We start from the raw sequence: 18,415 nt of genomic DNA, 5'->3' as shown, positions 1-18,415 counted from the left end.
TGAGAGAGACAATAAAGCTACCGAGACAGTGTTCTCGCGGATTTGATTATCTAGTACTATCTAATTTGTGATAAGTGATAACATTTCTGTTTGAGTTTTCATTGGATTAGGTTGGAACTTATACAAAAATATCCAAAATCAACTAGAAAATAGAAACAATTCCCTTTTTAAAAGTTGATTTGGTTAAAAATAAATTATAATCAAACACAATTATTGATAATAACAAGTTTACTTTTAATGCGTCAGAAAAAATTAAGCGTGTACGAAATTGCTTGCGTAATCATTAGAAGTATGATCATACTAATATTGATAATGATTTACAACTATTTTTTTTTCATAATAATACAGTAAGAGATGGAAAGTAATTAGAGCAGTTCGGATTGGATTTTGAAATTATTGAATTTGGATGGGTATGGAAGAGGGGTGAAATAGAAATATGGAGAGTATTAAGTGGTATCTAAAGAGAAAAAAAAGTAAGAAGAGGGCTTACACAGTTAATATAGAAAATATGAGAAAAGCAAGGTATGATGGAGGGTGATAAGCGCTTGGAGCATGAGGGTGTGTGTAACAGGGAGGTCCATGTAATAAGCAACCCACCGACAAGATAAGTCGGAGTTAAAACTTGAGAGTTTATCCCAAAGTATAATCATAGGATTCTAAAGGGTGCCAAAAATGTGTAGTTGTGGGAGCCTGGCCCCTGGCCTCTCGAAGGGTCCTTATTGTAAATGTGAATGTTATTATTTGTTGGCAATAATAATAATAATAATTATTATTATTATTATTGACGTAGAAGGGTGAAACGCGTAGGCTAATTATGTGAGTTGGGAAAGGATAAAGGGAGGAAGTTGGGCGAATGAAATTAGTTTGTCTGTTTCCTAGCTAAAGAGATGGATGTCCTTTGGCATTATAAGGAGGAGTGAGTCATCAGTTTCACATGCCTATTACGTTTCTTTATGTTTATGAAGAGAGAGAATAATAGAAGATAAGCACAAGGAGTGTCATCTAGTCAGCTACACCAAATAACTTTCTTCCCTTCTCTTCTCTTCTCTTATCCCACCCCAACCCCAACTATATTTCAACAAGCCGCGGCGACTCAACACCGCTACTCTCAAAAACCTATTTCAACTACCAACTGCTCTCACTCTCTCCTCTCAACTCCCATGGCTTCCTCTTCCCTCCTTCTCCCGCTCTCTCTCGCCCTTCTCTGCCTTCTCTCTGCTACCTCTTCTGCCTACAAGTCTTCTCTAACCCTCCCCGTCACCAAAGACCATTCTACGCACCAGTACTACACCACCCTCTCTTACGGCACCCCTGTTGAGGCCGCAAACTTTGTGCTTGATCTCGGTGGCTCATCTCTCTGGGTTGATTGTGCTTCCCGAACCGCCCCTTCTGCATCTCTCTCTCCCATTTTCCACCGTTCAGTTCGCTGCCTCACAGCCAAGGGTCCTGAAATCGAGACCCACAGGTGGCTCTCCAGCCTTGCCAACCCTGTGGATCAAGACCAAGCGTGTCAGATTCCTGCGGAGAACAGCATCACGGGAAAAAGGGTCGGCGAAGGAGAGCTTGTGGAAGACCTCTTTCAACCGTCTCACCAGCTTCTCTTCACCTGCTCACCCACCCTTCTCTTGAACGGTTTGGCCGCCGGGGCTAAAGGCATGGTGGGTCTCGACAGATCTCGCACCTCTTTCTCGTCTCAGGTTTTTCACACCCTTGGAACCCAGAGAAAAATCACTCTTTGCCTCTCCCCATCTTCTGGGGTTGTTCAATTTGGGAACGTGGCGCACGAATCCCAACCCGGCTCCGAAATCCTCAGATCTCTCACCTTCACGCCGCTGCTCACCAACCCAGACCAGAACCACCCTTCCATCAACGTTAATTCCGTCAAAATCAACGGAAAAAAGGTTTCTTTCGATGCCCCGTTGGGCGGGGGGGCTCAGCTGAGCACGGTGGTGCCCTACACCACGCTCCAAACCTCGATCTTCGCCAACTTCGAGAGCGCGTATTTGAAAGCTGCTTCGATTTTGAACATGAGCAGAGTGAGTCCCGTTTCCCCCTTTGGACTCTGTTTTTCGTCCAACGGCGTAGGAAGCTCACAAATGGGACCCAATGTGCCGGTTATCGATCTGGTGTTACAGAGCGAGATGGTTAAGTGGAGTATCCACGGAAGAAACTCGATGGTGCAGGTGAGCAAAGATGTTATGTGCTTAGGGTTTGTGGATGGAGGCGAGAACCCTAGAAATCCCATTGTTATTGGAGGGTATCAGCTAGAAGATGTGTTGGTTCAGTTTGACTTCGATACTTCCATGGTGGGATTTAGTCCTTCCCTTTTGACGAGGCACGCCAGTTGCTCTGATTTCAAATCTGGATCTTCTGCTCAACCCATTTCAGTTTAACCATAGTTCTTGTGACCATAATTAATTATCCATACCATATAGTTTTGTTAGGTTAAGATGAGTTTCGAGGAGTTTAACAGGTTCTGTAATAACCCTTTTCCTTTTACTCCCCTGCGGTATGTGTATACACTGCTTATGTGCCCCTCTATGGCGATGGCATTTTTGGTTATAATATGTTTTTATATTTTAAATCCAAATACTTTTTCTCCATTGTTGCAATTTTGGGTTTGATTGATAAGAAATGCATTTTTAATTGTGGAATGTTTGATAGTGAGAAAAGCATATCCGATATAAGTCATAAGTCAAACTAAAGATACAAATACAGCTCATAGCACACAGTTTTGTTCTCTTAAAATAAGCTGAAAAACCGTAAAAGAATATCCTTTTATTCCCTTCAAGATGCCGTCTTGTGCACTCCTAACAAGCTTTTGGGACCATTTTTCTTTGGTTTTCAAATAATCTCAAGAGAGCAGGTCTACAAAGTACAGCCACACTGCCAAATAATCCGTGGCATAAAATTTTCGATAATATAAGCTTCATAATACAGTTTCTAAATTATTTTAACTTAGACTTAAGGTAAGTCAAATAGAATTACAGAATTTGATTCATTCTTACATCTAATAATTTTATTTTTGAATTGGTAGAAGCTTGGAAAATCAGGTATATGTGGATAGGGTATCGGGGGTAGTAGTTTTAATTCCCACTTATAATTCGTTGGGGACATGTGTACTTTTATCAATTTACTTGTATATAAACTTAATAAATCAATTATAAAATTTTACTCTTATGTACCAGGGTATAATTTTTTATTTTTTTTTATGTATGCATATACTAATTTGTTATACTAATTTGTTTAATATTTTTATGAAAATTGAATGTTTTGAATTTAACATGTGTTTATTTATTTAACTACAGTGAAGACTTCATAGTGCTAATAGAATAAGATTCAAGATATCATTTATCAAATGTTAATTCCTATTTTTTAATAATATAAAATAACATTAAAAATGTTCAAACATAACAGAAAAAAAAGCATTTAAGCATACAATTAAAAACTAAACATATATAGTTGACTCATTAAAACAGCGAAAATATTATAAATATTTTTTTTAAAATTTAAATTATATAATATTATAAATAATTAGTATTGTGACCTGTGCTGTAGATAAATACGTTATTATATTTACAATGCTTAAAAAAAATTGAAAGTATTTCTTTAACTTACTTTTATTAGTTATAAAAATTAAAAAATTATGTAAATACATATTTTAGACAGATTAAAATTTATTTTTGGGATTTAAATTTATTTATTTATATTTAAAACTTTAATCTTGGATTATTTCTGCAAGACACCTTCGTTAAGAAAAAAGATATAGATATATACAATCAGCTTTTTGTTGTTATTTTTCACAAAAATAACTGCATTATTTCTTTATTCTATCACTTAGGATATAAGAACTTGGTTGGAGCATATGAAAAGTTTTTCACACTCCAATAACTGTTTTTTCACCAAGAAGTGTGAAGAACAGTGAAATAGAAGGTGATGGAAAGGTGTGAAAGTAAGGGAAATGAGGAATTTGAATTCTTAATAGAGAAAAAAAGGATAGAATTTTTACTACTTTAAGGACCACACGCGATTCACAAAAGGATACTTAAAGAAACATTTTTTTTACTTGTATGGTTGGAGATGCTCTATAAAGTAATTTATTTTTCTTAGTTTAAAAGATCAATGAAACTTATTTATGAGAAAAAATAACAACACAAATATGTAAAAACATATAATTTATAAAAGTTGGAGAAACTGTAAAGCGCACCGAAAAAATAAACTAAAAATATTATTTATTCTCACAAAACAAAATATTATGTTATGCATAAGTAAAAAAAAAAAATTATTTCTACATTTTCATTGCTTCATAAATGTAATTTTTAATTTAAAAACTAAATAGTAAAAAAATATACTTTTATATTATATTAATTAAACATTCAAATATTCAAACGTGATATTAAAACATAGTCTTAAATTTTAATTTTCCAATAAATTTCGTTCCTAAATAAGTGGCTATAGGTTTGGAAGACAATTTGTTGTGCTAGTGGTATCCTCAGCATATTCCATTTCTGTTGGTCACATTAGAAAAATATATATATTATTTGTCTTTTTAAAGATATGAATGAGAAATAGAATTTAAAATTATGAAAGTGGTGAATTCCAATTTGTTTTTATTGTTGGAGTTATCTTCCTCAAACTTAATTGGCTACACCGCATCGTCACTAGCAGTAACGATTTTTTTAAATAAAGTTTCTTCCCAGGCTTTTCTTTGGATGGAGTACTAGGCAAGATTGTTGTGATTTTACTACCACCTTGTCACGACACGTGTAGAAATGGAAGTTCAGTACAAGTTACTGCAACATTATCTTGTAAGACGAGTATTGTACGAAATAAATGTTGGCAATTATTATTGGGTGACTGAGTAGAAAGTTAAAAAATAAAAATAAAAAAATGAAATTGAAATTATAGTACGAACTCGTATTTGTTTTGACACGCGGATAGGGATAGCGAATCGGACAGGAGTTGTTGTTGATAAGGGAGGGAGAAATGTGTGGAAAATAGGGAATGAGTGAGCGTGAAAAGGGTGGTAGGTACAGTTTCATTCACCTTTTCGGGTACTCTCACTTTACATTACACACGCCACTTAATATATTACGTGTAATGTGTTAGGTAATGTCCCAATTGTTATTCTTATTGTGTTGTTTTGGACTTAGTTGGACTTATAGAGAGGTAATACTTGGATGATGATTCATTCATTAATCCGATTTTAGCTACTCGAGCATTTTTCCGATGACCATGTTTAGCATGAGTTTTAATTTGATAAAAAATTGTGATAATTTACCAAACTTATTAGAGATCTAGGATCGTAAAAGGAAGAGGTATATATATGGTTGGGTATAGCATCCCTTCACGTTCGTAAAAGCTGTGATTCGTAGAAACTGATAAATGCGTGGATATTGGTCCAGTTGTTAGCCATTGGGTATGTTGTGTAGCTGTATGACTTTTCCGTGTTGAACTAAAAAGGGAATTTTTACTCTTCATCACTTTTCAATGCCTTATCAACCCTCCACTTCTGCATCCCAACACTGCTTCTTTCTTAACTCACTATACTTGGAATTTCAACACTGGCTATTTTGAAGTGCAGTAGCAATTATTCACAGTTTTGTGTGTGTGCTGCTTAATCAAAACGGTGCTTTGAGAATGTTTATGAATGAATTAATCAGAAGTTGAAGCAGATGCAAGGTATTCATGAATAATCCTCTTTGAAGACACATTGGTGGAGTTTTGCTTTGTTGATCCTTTCTTCTATGTAAGCTTTCGCATATGGTGCTTAAGTGGTGCGTCTTTAGATAATATTTTTTTATTTAGGGTTGCTAAATTGAGTTTTGTTGATATAATTTAAAAGATTAAATACACATTAAAATAAATTATAACGATCATTTTAAATTAGGTTTTCCTTTTTAAAACCATTGTCAGACATACAAACAATGCAGATCAACAATCACATTAAAAAAAACTACCTTTAGGAATTCTCCTTTTTAATGGATTTGAAGCAATCTATGAGGTTTAAACATCATTGAGGTAAAAATTTCCACACTATCCACTCGACCATTGTTAAAAAATGATTTTATTCTTATGTTTACATATCTCCTCTATCATTCTTATCTACACACTTCATCCAAACTCAAATATGACGGACAAATGTATCATCAGGTGCAGATTTGTTAAGAGGTAAACATGTCAAGTTTTCAAGAAATATATTTGTTTAGACAACACGACTTCTCGATCTAGTATGACATAACAAAATTTACATTAATTACAAAGTAAAACCTGATTATTTATTAAGAGTGTAGTTAAGAAAGTATTAGGCCTATATGAACCCACTTTAATCCTCTTTGAAGAAAGGGCTCATAGAAAAACTCTAAATAGATGAGAAAAAAGGTAATTAATGTTTAACTCTGAACTTATAACTTGAATATAATCACATCTAACTTTATCGTTCTTTTTCAGTATTCCCACTTTATCAAATATAAGATCTGAGTGATCGAAAATTTGAAGAGTCTGACTGGAGATAACATTTCAAATCAATAATGTGGTATATCTCATCTAGAATTCAAAGTACTTTGTTGATAATTTTATTCTCATAAACTTTGGATCGCAAATATTACAACCGTTTAGTATTACGTGCAGATGGAAGCAATACAGATAAAGAGCAGCATACACAATGCAAGTGTATTGGGAGTTTTTCCTTTCAATTAAGGTTAACACCCTCTTCCTTTTCTGCTGGGTTCCAAAAGGTCAATGTAATTTTTTGAAATCCGTTATTTTATATGGCAATGCCAAAAACCAACATTGTTGCTGAATGCAATCAATGCTCTGAGGTTTTCGAGTTGAATAAATAACTTTAATTTTAGATAAATGAGAGTTTTTAAAGTAAAGGAAGTTTTAGGTAGAAATATCCTACTAAAGATTTGCATTCCGTAGTACTTGCAAGTCTTAATGTCAAAGTCAAAAGTCAAAATAAGCAACTTCGTCTCTGAAAAATTCAATGTTTAGAAATACTGGGTGCTCCTTTCCGTTTGCTCACCACCTATCACAATTGTATTTATGATCTTGAAGAGGATAGAGAAAGTAATTAAATTCAAATTTAGTAGGTATTTTTAAAATGCTAATTAATAGATGTTTTAAAAGACATGTTACTCTAATTTCAAATTTAAAATTATTTCCAAGATACTGGCAGATAAGCTTGCTCCTGTGGCTGCTAGAATCATTTCTCCTAATCAATATGGGTTTGTGCAGGGTAGACAGATTCAAGATTGCATTGGTATTGCTTCTGAAGCTATTAATATGCTTTCTAAAAAGGTTAGAGGAGGTAATGTGGCTTACAAAGTTGATATTTATAAAGCTTTTGACACTCTGAGTTGGAAGTTCTTATTATTAGTTTTGAAACGCTTTGGTTTTCACCCCTCGTTTGTCAGTTGGATTAGTACAATTCTCCGTTCAGCTATGCTTTCTATCAGAATAAGTGGTAGTTTGGTGGGTTTTTTTCCCTGCAGTCGAGGTGTAAGACAAGGTGATCCATTGTCTCCTTTACTTTTTTGTCTTGCAGAGGAAGTTCTTAGTAGAGGTATTTCTAAGCTTGTGAATGATAAGAAGATTTTAAATATGGCTAGTCCGAAAGGTTATCTCACTCCCTCTCATATTTTGTATGCTGATGACATTTTTATTTTCTGTAGGGGGATATTAAGTCTCTTCGAAATTTGAGTACTTTTCTTAAAACATATAGTGATTTTTCTGGTCAATATATTAATAACTCTAAAAGTAGTTTCTTCACCATGGATAATTCTCCAAGATTTGTCACCAAAATTCAAAATATTCTTTCTTGTAGTCATGGTTGTTTGCCTTTCAATTATTTAGGAGTGCCTATCTTTGTTGGTGCTCCAAAGTGTCGATTTCTTCAACCTTTGGCTAATAAAGTCAAATTGAAGTTAGCATCTTGGAAAGGTAAATCTCTTAGCATGATGGGTCGCATCCAGCTGGTCAATACAGTGATTACTGGATTTCTAGCTTATAGTTTTAATATGTATAAATAGCCAGTTTCTCTTATTAAGCAAGTTGAGCAGTGGTGCCGGAATTTTATTTGGACTGATGATATTATGAAAAAAGGTATCGCTACTGTTAATTGGGCGAAAATTTGTTCACCTCTTAAGGATGGAGGCTTGAATATTATTAATCTTCATCATGAAAATAATTCATATCTTCTTAAGCTTGCTTGGAACTTCGCTTATAGCAACAAACCTTGGTCTTTACTCTTGAAAGCCAGAGTTCTTAAATCAAAATACGAGTTTAGAATGGTTTATAGATCCTCCTCTCTTTGGCTTGGAATTAAACAATTTTATTCTATCATACTTGATTATACTTCTTGGACTGTTGGTACAGGTTCTTTTATTAATTTCTGGAATGATAAATGGTGTTCTACTACTTCTTTAGCAAATATTGCAGGGTTATCTGATGGGGCTAACATTCCGGATACAGTCTCTCAATTTTGGTCAGGTTATGATTGGAATATTCCCTTATCTTTACAGCAGATGCCGCATTTTTTTAATCATATCATGGTTAGAGAGGAACAAGATATTCCTAATTGGATTCTAGATGAGTCTGGTCGTTTCACTCTTAAATCGGCTAGGACTTTTTTCTTGGAACCAGGAGTTCCAGGTGGTTGGGGTAAGTTCATTTGGTCTTCATCTATTCCGCCTTCCAAAACTTTAGTACTCAGGAAAATTTTTCATGGGAGACTTCCTACAGATCTGCATATTCAGAATAAGGGTTTGCATATATGTTCTATGTGTACGCTTTGTGAAAAGCATGAAGAATCTATTCAACATCTATTTTTTGAATGTTCTAATGCATTACATATTTGGAGTTGGGTTCGACAGATTTTTCTTACTTCTCATTTCTCTAATAAGGATGATCTTCTTTCTTTTATTAAGAGTGATGGTAGTCCTTTGGTTAAATTGATTAAACTTGCTGTGACAACCTTTTCTATATGGATGATATGGTGTATGAGGAATTATGCTAGATTTCAGGATAAGATTGAGGTTTCTAAGGCTATTTCGGTAATTAAAGATTTAACTTGTCTAGTGGAAAATTCGTCTAAAGCTTCAATGAAGAATGATATGTTGGATTTCAACGTGATTAAGTTTTTTGGTATTAAGACTCGTAGTGGGAAAGTTCTTCATCCTCTTCCAGTTAGATGGGAATTTCCTTCACCAGGCTGGGTTAAAATTAACACTGATGGGGCTGCTAGGGGGTATCCTGATCTTGCTACTTGTGGAGGTATTTTTCGTGGGAGTATGGGAGAATTTATTGGTGCTTTTTCAGGGTTTCTTGAAGTTCAGACTGCTTTGGTTGTTGAGTTTTATGGAGTTATACATGCTATGGAGGAAGCTCAAAAGATGGGACTTACTAATGTTTGGCTTGAATGTGATTCTGTCTTGGTTTGTGCTGCGTTTGCTGCTAGGACTACTGTTCCGTGGATGCTTCGTAATCGATGAAATACTTGTCTTAATTTCTGTAGGACAATCAGGTTTAGGGTTACTCATATTTTCGTGAGGGAAATGCATGTGCTGATAAGTTGGCTAATTTAGGGTTCATTCATAGACAATCATTTCATTGGTATAATAGACTTCCATATAGTCTGTTCTTAGAATTCTTTATGAATAGGTATAGTCTACCTATGTATCGTTTTTGTTAACATGTGGGTTTTAGTCTAGTCCCCCCATATTTTTGTATTTTCTTTCTTTTTTCTTTTTTTTAATAATACTTTTTTTCATGTGATGGCAGATGATTGTTGTTACTTGAGGTGTTAGCCTAGCTGAGATGTCAAGTTGCATAGTAATGCCTAACATGAAAACTTTCATTAAAAAAAAAAAGACATGTTACTAACATTTTTTCATAAAATACATCTCTATGAGTGCAAAATTATCTTCTAATAGGTTTGAGTTTTTAACATAAATAATTAAGTAATTTATAAAACTTTATAAATATGAGTGTCAGCGTGTGCATTCTATTATTTATCTCGCATTCTCTTTGTTTAATATAGTAAAATAAAAAATAGAGATTAATATTATAATTATAACTCGACAACTTCACAATCTTTTCATCTCAAAGTTATAATCGTTAATTCTTTTTTGGTTATTGTTATGGTAAAGAAGTTTCTCTCTCCAGAGTTTAGAAAAACTTAACCATAGTACTTTTGCATAAAAATTCAAGTGTTATCTTTATTTTGATCTAGGTATCTATGCTCATACTAATTTTTTAAAATAATTTTGGTATTAATCAATTATTGCCTTACATTGATTTTTATTGTTTAGGGAATTATTTTTCGCTAAAATATCTATACTGCTTATTTCTCTTAAATTGTCTATTTATTCTCAAAGTTTTTACTAAATATGATCTTAAACTGTTGATTTAATGAAAAATTTGATATTTATATTTCACAAAATTTGTATTTTTTTTAATTCTTATAGTAAATTTAGTTTTGATTTTTAATTATAGGTAAATTTGGTTCTTATTATTTTTTAGATAATTTTGACCCTTTATTTTTTTTAGATTGTTAACTTTATTCAGTTTTTAATTCAATTACTCGGAAGTTCTTTTGAATTTTAAAATCACACAATAAAATTTTATTAAAAAATGAATTATAATTATGGTACTTTTACAAAATTGTGAAAACAGATCAGCTATTGAATATGATAATTTTTTAAACTATTAAAATTAAAAATTAAAGAATATTTTTTTTTTAAAAATAACAGACCAAAATTACTGGTAAATTAAAAATTAAGAAACTAAAATTTAAAAAGATAGAAGCCAGAATTCCATATTTTACAAAATACAAATATCAAAAGTCTAAACAATTCCCACCTTTCATTTCAAATATACGTGTACTCTTCATGTTCATGGAGAGAGATAAAATCCAGGACACTCACCTGATCTGATAAATTCCATATTTTGTTTTGTAAAATGATATTTTGAGACTTAAACCTCCCTCTACCCTCCAATAAATATTAATATTTTAATTATTTATAATTTTTTAATTTTGAAAATTATTTTAATATTTTGTATTTTAATTATATTTTTATTAAGGATTTTTTTTTTATTTTTATATATTTTGTATTTTAATTATATTTTTATTAAGGATTTTTTTTTTATTTTTTTAATTACAAATATTAATATTTTATAGTGAGTGTAAAGTGAAACAAGATGTCAAAATATCATCTTTCTATCTTTTCAGTTTTTTTCTCTTTAATTTCAATCTAATATTGTATTTTGATTATATTTTTATTAAGGAATTTTTTATTAATTTTTTTAATTATAAATATTAATATTTTGTAGTGAGTATAAAGTGAAACAGAATATCAAAATATCATCCCTTTTCTTGGGTCATGATATTTTGACACTCTGTTCTACCTTACACTTACAACCAAATATTAATATTTGTGATAAAAGAATTAAAAAAAACATTTTCTTAATAAAAATATAAATAAAATGTAAAATGTTAAAATAATTTTTAAAAATTAAAAATAATTAAAATATTAATATTTATTGAAGTGTAAGGTGAGTGTAAAAAAAACATTTTTTTATTATTATTAACAAACTGTAAATCATTCATATTTTATATTAACAGAGTTCTACATCTTCAGGAATTGAGCAGATGCTGCCCACAGCTTACAGAAGTTCTCTATCAATCTTATAAAAATGCCTTCCCTTCTAAATGGCACACATGAAAACACTAAGGTGTGTTTCCATTTACAACAAAGCAAACATTTATTCTTCAATTATCCTCAAAACATTAAATGATAGAAGCTACTACATATTCTTGAACGTGGCTAACTTCAACGCGTCAAAAGCACATCTCATTCAAGAGTGAGAACACGTGGCATTGTGGAGCAAAAGCGAAGAACTGAAGCTTAATTTAGAGGAAGCCACGTCAAACACCAAATGGTTGTCCTGCAACTGATATCCTCCGATCACAATTGAAGCTTTCACAAAAGACATTACAGGCTCTGTCCCTCCATCAACAAATGCCAGACATGCAACATTTTCCTTTGCCATAACCATCGAATTGGCTCCATGAATACTCCACTGTGCTCCCCCTTGCAGCACCAGATCAATAGTTGGCACAACTAGTCCTGTTGCAGAATTACCAATTTTTGTTGAATCGAAGCATGCCTCAAATGGTGCCACTGCTGCTACTTTCTTTAATCTTATGTCGGAGGCTTTCTTGAGGAAATCGCGAAGGAAAGGCTTGTAGACAGAGGTTTGTAATTCAGTGAATGGACTCATGGTACTAATCTTGGTGCCCCCATTTCCCTTCTTGTCAATAGACAAAAGGGAAGGCTTTAGGTTCACAACATGCCCATCAATCTTAACTGCTTTCACGTCAATGAAGTATTCGTTGGAAGCAACACCGTCCACAGATATAGGACCTGTGGAAATGGGGTTGACAATGAGAGGGGTGGTTTGGAGAAATTTGGATATTCCTTGAGGATATTCCCCAGTTCCAACAAGCAAGTTGGTGAAACCTTGGTGGTTTAAAGAGGGTAGACAGAGAGAAAACTTGGAAGGAAGCTTATTAGCGGATGCAAGCTGAATTGGTAATGCAAATTGCGACCTTGAAAGGCCAATAATTCCTCTGCTGTTTTTGGGTAAGCCATTTAGCGGTGACTCGTCATTGGTGAAGGATGTGAATCCATCTGTGTCAATACAGCTAGAAAGCAAGCCAGACACTTTCTGTTGAACAATGAATATGAAATCTTCAGCTAAGCCACCACCGAAAATGAACTTTGCTAATGGATTGATTGTGTTAGCGGGACATGTGTTGTTTGTGCAACCTGGTTTGAAGGGACCATTGCAGCCAACACATCCAACGTCGGGGCATTGCTTTGAGCCACAAGCAATAGGACGGTAGGAAGAAGAATTGTAATGAGTGTTACAGTCATACCATAGGTTTTCTCCAGCAAGATCAATGGTGAGATCAAAGTTGTGCCTAGGAGTTCCTACACCAACTGAAGTGTAGAACAAATTGGTTGCAGGGTCTTTCTTAATGGGAAGGATAAAGGGGTGAGGCTTGGTGCTGGGAGCATGAGATGCTGATAAGCAACAAACTGAGAAAAGGGGTATTGAGATTAGGAAGAAATGGATGGCAAAAGAGGAAGACATTGCTAAGAGAATGATAATGAATGTTGCGGTGTGTGTAATACAGAAGGCTAAGTTTTCCTTTTATAGGAAGCAGGATGCAGAGCATATCATACGAAGAAGTTCAATTAATAATGATATTTAAGATTGCTGTTTGGTCAAAAAGGATGGCTATATAATCCAGACTTTATATTTTGGATACTAATCTAACACAGCTGGCATACATAGGTTGTCCTCCGAAAGGGAAAGGGAAAAAGGATAAACTTGGATTCTTAAATAAAATACTGTTTCATCTTTGAAAATTATAAATAAATGTCAATAGTTTTGGCAATATTCATATAACATTCATAAAAGATTAATTGCATTTCTCTATAATTTTCTACAATATAAATTATCGTATAATTGTAACTTTAATTTAACAAAATAATTATTTTTATTCTATTCTTTTTGCAAACAATTAATGTTTAGAAAAGTAAATGATTTGGTTAGGAAGAAAGTAATTGATACTTACTAACAAAGATATCAGTTACCCAAATTTTATTCTTAAAATAGTTGAACTCAAACGAACAAATTCATGTTTTTTAGCTCACCGAAGCTAAAAAAACTATAGGTACAAAAATGACATGTTGCTATTTTCCCTCCATCAACAAATGGCAGGCATGCAACATTTTACTTTCCTAATACCATCCGATTAGCTCCATGAATAGTCCATTGCACTCCTTCTTGTAGCACTAGATCCACAGTTGGCACAACAAAACCAGTTATGGAATTGCCAATACTTCTTGAATCGAATCATGCCTCAAATGCTACTCTCTTCAGCCTTCTATCTGCAGCTTTCTTGAGGAAATCTCTAACAAAAGGCTTATAGACAAAACTTTGCAATTCAACAAAACTAGTGACGGTGTTAATTTTGGCTGCCCTCGTTGCCCTTCCCATCTATGACAACGGAGAAGGCTTTAAGTTCACAACATTGTCATCAATCTTAATTGATTTTACATCAATGAAGTATTCAGTAGATGGAACACTTTCCTCAAACAAAGTACCTATTAGTTTTGTGTATCTCATATAAATAAATAAATAAAAAAGTGATATATTTTATTAATAAAAAATTGTTAAAAATTGTGTACTATATTTACATAGCATATAAAAAAATAAAAGATAAAAAGAAAATAATAGAGCAGTTATACTTATTGTTATAATTGATAGAGTAGTTTTAAGTGATAAAATAGTGTCGATATGTGTAAGGCCCATAAGGCCCAAACTTATCCTTTTTAAAGGACCTTTGAATATATGAATGGTTTTGTTGCCCTAGATTTACTCTAGATTTTGGTGCATGTGATGCTGATAAGCATGATGAAAGTGAAAAAAGGGTAATAGAGAAAACAATGACAATGAAGTGAAGGGTATAAGAAGTCATTTTAGAGGAAGGCGTGAGGGTCTGTTGCATGTAACTAAAGTCATTACATTTATGACTCTTTGATCATATTATTGGTAGTGTTTGGTCAAAGAGGATGGCTCTGTGGTGTAAATGCTCAACTACTTTAATTGGGCCTCACTCGCCCAGACTTGGTCCTTCACATCAACGCAACTAGCCATACCATACCAATGAATTTTTAATATCTAAAAGGATCACTCTTTTGAATATTTCATATGCAATTACGTGAATGATATATTTAGTGATTTGGCTTTTCTTTGTTCATAGTCCCAAAGTTTGATTATTTTTTTCTATTATTTATTTTATTTTATTTAGTCATTTTATTCTCTTATTTTATACTGTATTCGTGAAATTCATGTGATATTTCTTTGTACAATCAAACAATATTGCAAAAATTTATTATCGTATTTATCATATATAATAGTTTCAATTTTATCCAAAGTAAATGAATATAGGTTTAATGAAATTTAAATCCAAACTTCAATTAGATTAAAATAATCTAAATTAATTTGATAATGGATATAAAATTTAAATCGAATCCTAGCAAGGTATTGAGGATAATAAATGCTATGTTCTTCTTTTATAGCTAGCGAGGCCTTAGGGCCCATTGCATATAATGACTCTTTGATCATATTATTAATTAGTAGGGCTTCTTCAAAGAGGATGGGTCAATGGTGTCAATACTCAACTTGTTCTCATACCACTTCTCCATGCAGTTTCAAACTACTGGGTTCATAAATTCATCTATTGTGTGTGTGACTTAGTCCTTTATTCAAACAAAAATTCTTCTCTTTATTTCTAATAATTAAAAAATAATAATTTATGATTTGACGGTGAAAATATAATATTTATAAAAATAGTTTAAATATTTTTTATTTTTTATACGCAACATCCTTTATTTAAAATTTTTGAAATTAAAATTGTTCTTATCAGAAATGTAAATGTATTCGGAAAATATTGTAGTGAATTTTCAGATCTCGGTATTTCTCTATAAGGTTGGTTTCCAAATAAAGGAGATGTTTACTTGAAAAGGACTTTCTCATGTTTAAGTGTATAGGTCAAATATGAGTGTATTAAACAAGATATTTTTAAGAAAAATTGTTTTTATAAATACTTCCGATAATGACTTTCAAATTGACCTTGTGATAATCCTTATAGAAAACTGATAATCACCACTAAAGACATTTCTAACTTTGCAACGGATAGCTACAAAAAATTAGTTTATGTAATATTTAAAATGCAAATAATAAATACTCTACTAAAATATTTTTATCCTTTATCAACTTTTGTAAATGTCTTATTTTTATTTTGAGATTATGGAATATTGATCTTAGGGATACTAGTACATTGTTGGTCTAATAGCTGATATGCCAGTTGTCATAATATGTACCTATTTTGGAACGAGACATAACTAACGAAACAAAGAAAAGAAACTACATAAGGATGTTTATTTTTAAAACTAAACTTTCTGAAGTTTAATTCTAAAAGTGTTTATTTTTAAATTAAATTTCAAAGTAAGATCTAAAAACATTCCAATCTTAAATTAATTAATTCTTTAGTATAAGAGAATTAAATATTTTAGAAACTAAATTTATTAAAGTGAGAAGTCACTTCCAGGATCTTTTTCAGAATTAAATAGGAGTAATTTCAAATTAACAGTTACAAAATAAAGAGCAATGTTCTTCAAACACAATTATCAGTGCATTCTCATAATTTACCAACCACGATAATGCATAATGCGGGTAAATTCGTTATGAAGTACCATTTACACTTTTATTTCTCCATTTAGCATATTTTTATTTTTATTTTCCTATCTAGTACCATTTTGTTTTTATTTCCTTATTTAACACTCTTTTATTTTTTATTTTCATATCTAGCACCATTTCAAAAATAAATAAATAATAAATTAATTTTTTTTGATAATTTTAATTTTAAATGTATTAAAAAATAAATATTTTTAATGTTTAAAATAATTAGAAATATAATTATTAGAAATATAATTAATGAATAAAAAAATGAATTTTTATAAAATAAAAAATTTAAAATGTTTAGTTTAAAAATTATTTTTTTAAGAATGAAGAAAATAAAAAAATTAAACTTTACAACAACATAAAAGTTGAATCTATAAACATAAATTAATATTTATTTTTATTATTATTGATGATGTAATCATGTTAATTTCAAGTAAAAAATACATGACATAATTATAAAAAAACCAAGTTGAATAAGGACTGATATGGACATAAGAGAACAACATGATCGAACAAAAAAATGTTCATATTATCAAATACCATGACACACATAAAGAACATGTCCCAACATTACTGGATTGTGCACTTCTCGTCATTAATTATGTTTCATTTCGCACAAACTATTTAATGTACCATTGAAGAAAATATTAAATGAATGACAATCTTTCATTTATTTTTCCTTTTATGATCAACATATACTTATTTAGTATCATCTTATATCTCTTATATTTATCTTATTTGGACTTTTTTTTATATATTTTATCTTTATCTTATTTTGTTTTGCCTTTATTTTATATCTTTTATGTTTTTAGTTTTTTTTTTTCTGTCACTCTTTATTTATTTCTGTTTTTTTGTTTTTATTTGATTGTTGTTGTTTTTATTTTCTAGACTTATTTATTTTTGCATTTTTTCTTCTCATTTTTAAGCATTAAGGGTAACATTTGCATTAGTTTTTTTTTTTTTTAGGATTTTGCATTTAAGGTAAACACTTTCAATATTATTTGTGTGTCCTCTATTAATTAATACTAATTAATTTGTTTTTTTTATAATTATATCATGTATTTTTTTACTTGAAATTAACATATTAAATCCTCAATAATAATAAAAATAAATATTAATTTATGTTTATAGATTCAACTTTTATGTTATTGTAGGGTTTAATTTTTTATTTTCTTCATTTAAAAAAAAAATAATTTTAAACTAAACATTTTAAATTTATTACTTCTTTATTTTTATTTTGTAAAAACTCATTTTTTTATTCATTAATTATATTTCTAACTATTTTAAACATTAAAAATACTTATTTTTTAATACATTCAAAATTAAAATTATCAAAATAATAATAATTTATTATTTATTTTTGAAATTGTGCTAGATAGAGAAATAAAAAATAAAAAGATGCTAGATAGAGAAATAAAAACAAAAAGGTATTAGATAGGGAATTAAAAACAAAAGAGTGCTAGATGGAGAAATAAAAGTGTAAATGATGCTAAATAGAAAATTGAGCCGTCATAATGCATTCCCTGTTATCCAATTATCATGCTCGTCCTTATTATTAAAAAAAATCAAAAGAAAAACAATTAAACAAGTCGTGTTTTTTTATAGCGATTTAAAATAAAAAAAAAAGTTAAAATTATAACAAAGTTATATTTTTAAACATGTTTTTACACACAAAAAATTGATGTATAAACTTAAAAGCAAGAATTCAATAAAAAAAATTCTGAAATATATAAATCTAAAATCATGTTTGGATGTACTATTTCAAAAATTTAAATTAATACTTTGAAACATAACTTACACATTTTTATAAAAGAATAAAAAATAATAAATCTAAAATAGAAAAAACTGATCCATACCCACTTGTACCGAAAGTTTCTGACACAGAAAAATTAGCATTTTTTTTTTGGAAATTATCTTTTGACACCATTATTCATTACAGAAAAATGATTCTTTAACTGTGTATAAAACAAAACCCTCTATTTTACAACCTATTATTATAATATAATAAAAGTTATATTAAAATATGAAAAAAATATAATTAAAATAATGAGTGTTGAAGTACATTATTTTTTTTTGAACAATGTGAAAGCAG

General features: G+C 30.8%; 2 protein-coding genes across 2 annotated transcripts; one reads left to right on the top strand and one right to left on the bottom strand.

The window, feature by feature from the left end:
• The first annotated feature begins 280 nt into the window (after window positions 1-280).
• On the top strand, window positions 281-2,590 carry LOC137832263 (putative aspartic proteinase GIP2). Its single transcript, XM_068640324.2, has one exon. It carries the CDS (start codon window positions 1,161-1,163, stop codon window positions 2,391-2,393), a length of 1,233 nt encoding a protein of 410 aa, XP_068496425.1. The 5' UTR covers window positions 281-1,160; the 3' UTR covers window positions 2,394-2,590.
• Window positions 2,591-11,567: 8,977 nt separating this feature from the next.
• Window positions 11,568-13,280, bottom strand: LOC137832264 (putative aspartic proteinase GIP2). The gene has a single exon (XM_068640325.2). It carries the CDS (start codon window positions 13,159-13,161, stop codon window positions 11,860-11,862), a length of 1,302 nt encoding a protein of 433 aa, XP_068496426.1. The 5' UTR covers window positions 13,162-13,280; the 3' UTR covers window positions 11,568-11,859.
• Window positions 13,281-18,415: the final 5,135 nt, after the last annotated feature.

The sequence above is a fragment of the Phaseolus vulgaris genome, chromosome 6, assembly GCF_051622355.1.
Source record: "Phaseolus vulgaris cultivar YP4 chromosome 6, ASM5162235v1, whole genome shotgun sequence".
Taxonomy (NCBI): Eukaryota; Viridiplantae; Streptophyta; class Magnoliopsida; order Fabales; family Fabaceae; genus Phaseolus; species Phaseolus vulgaris.
Note: the sequence above shows the minus strand (reverse complement) of the source record. Positions and strands in the feature narration are given on the sequence as shown.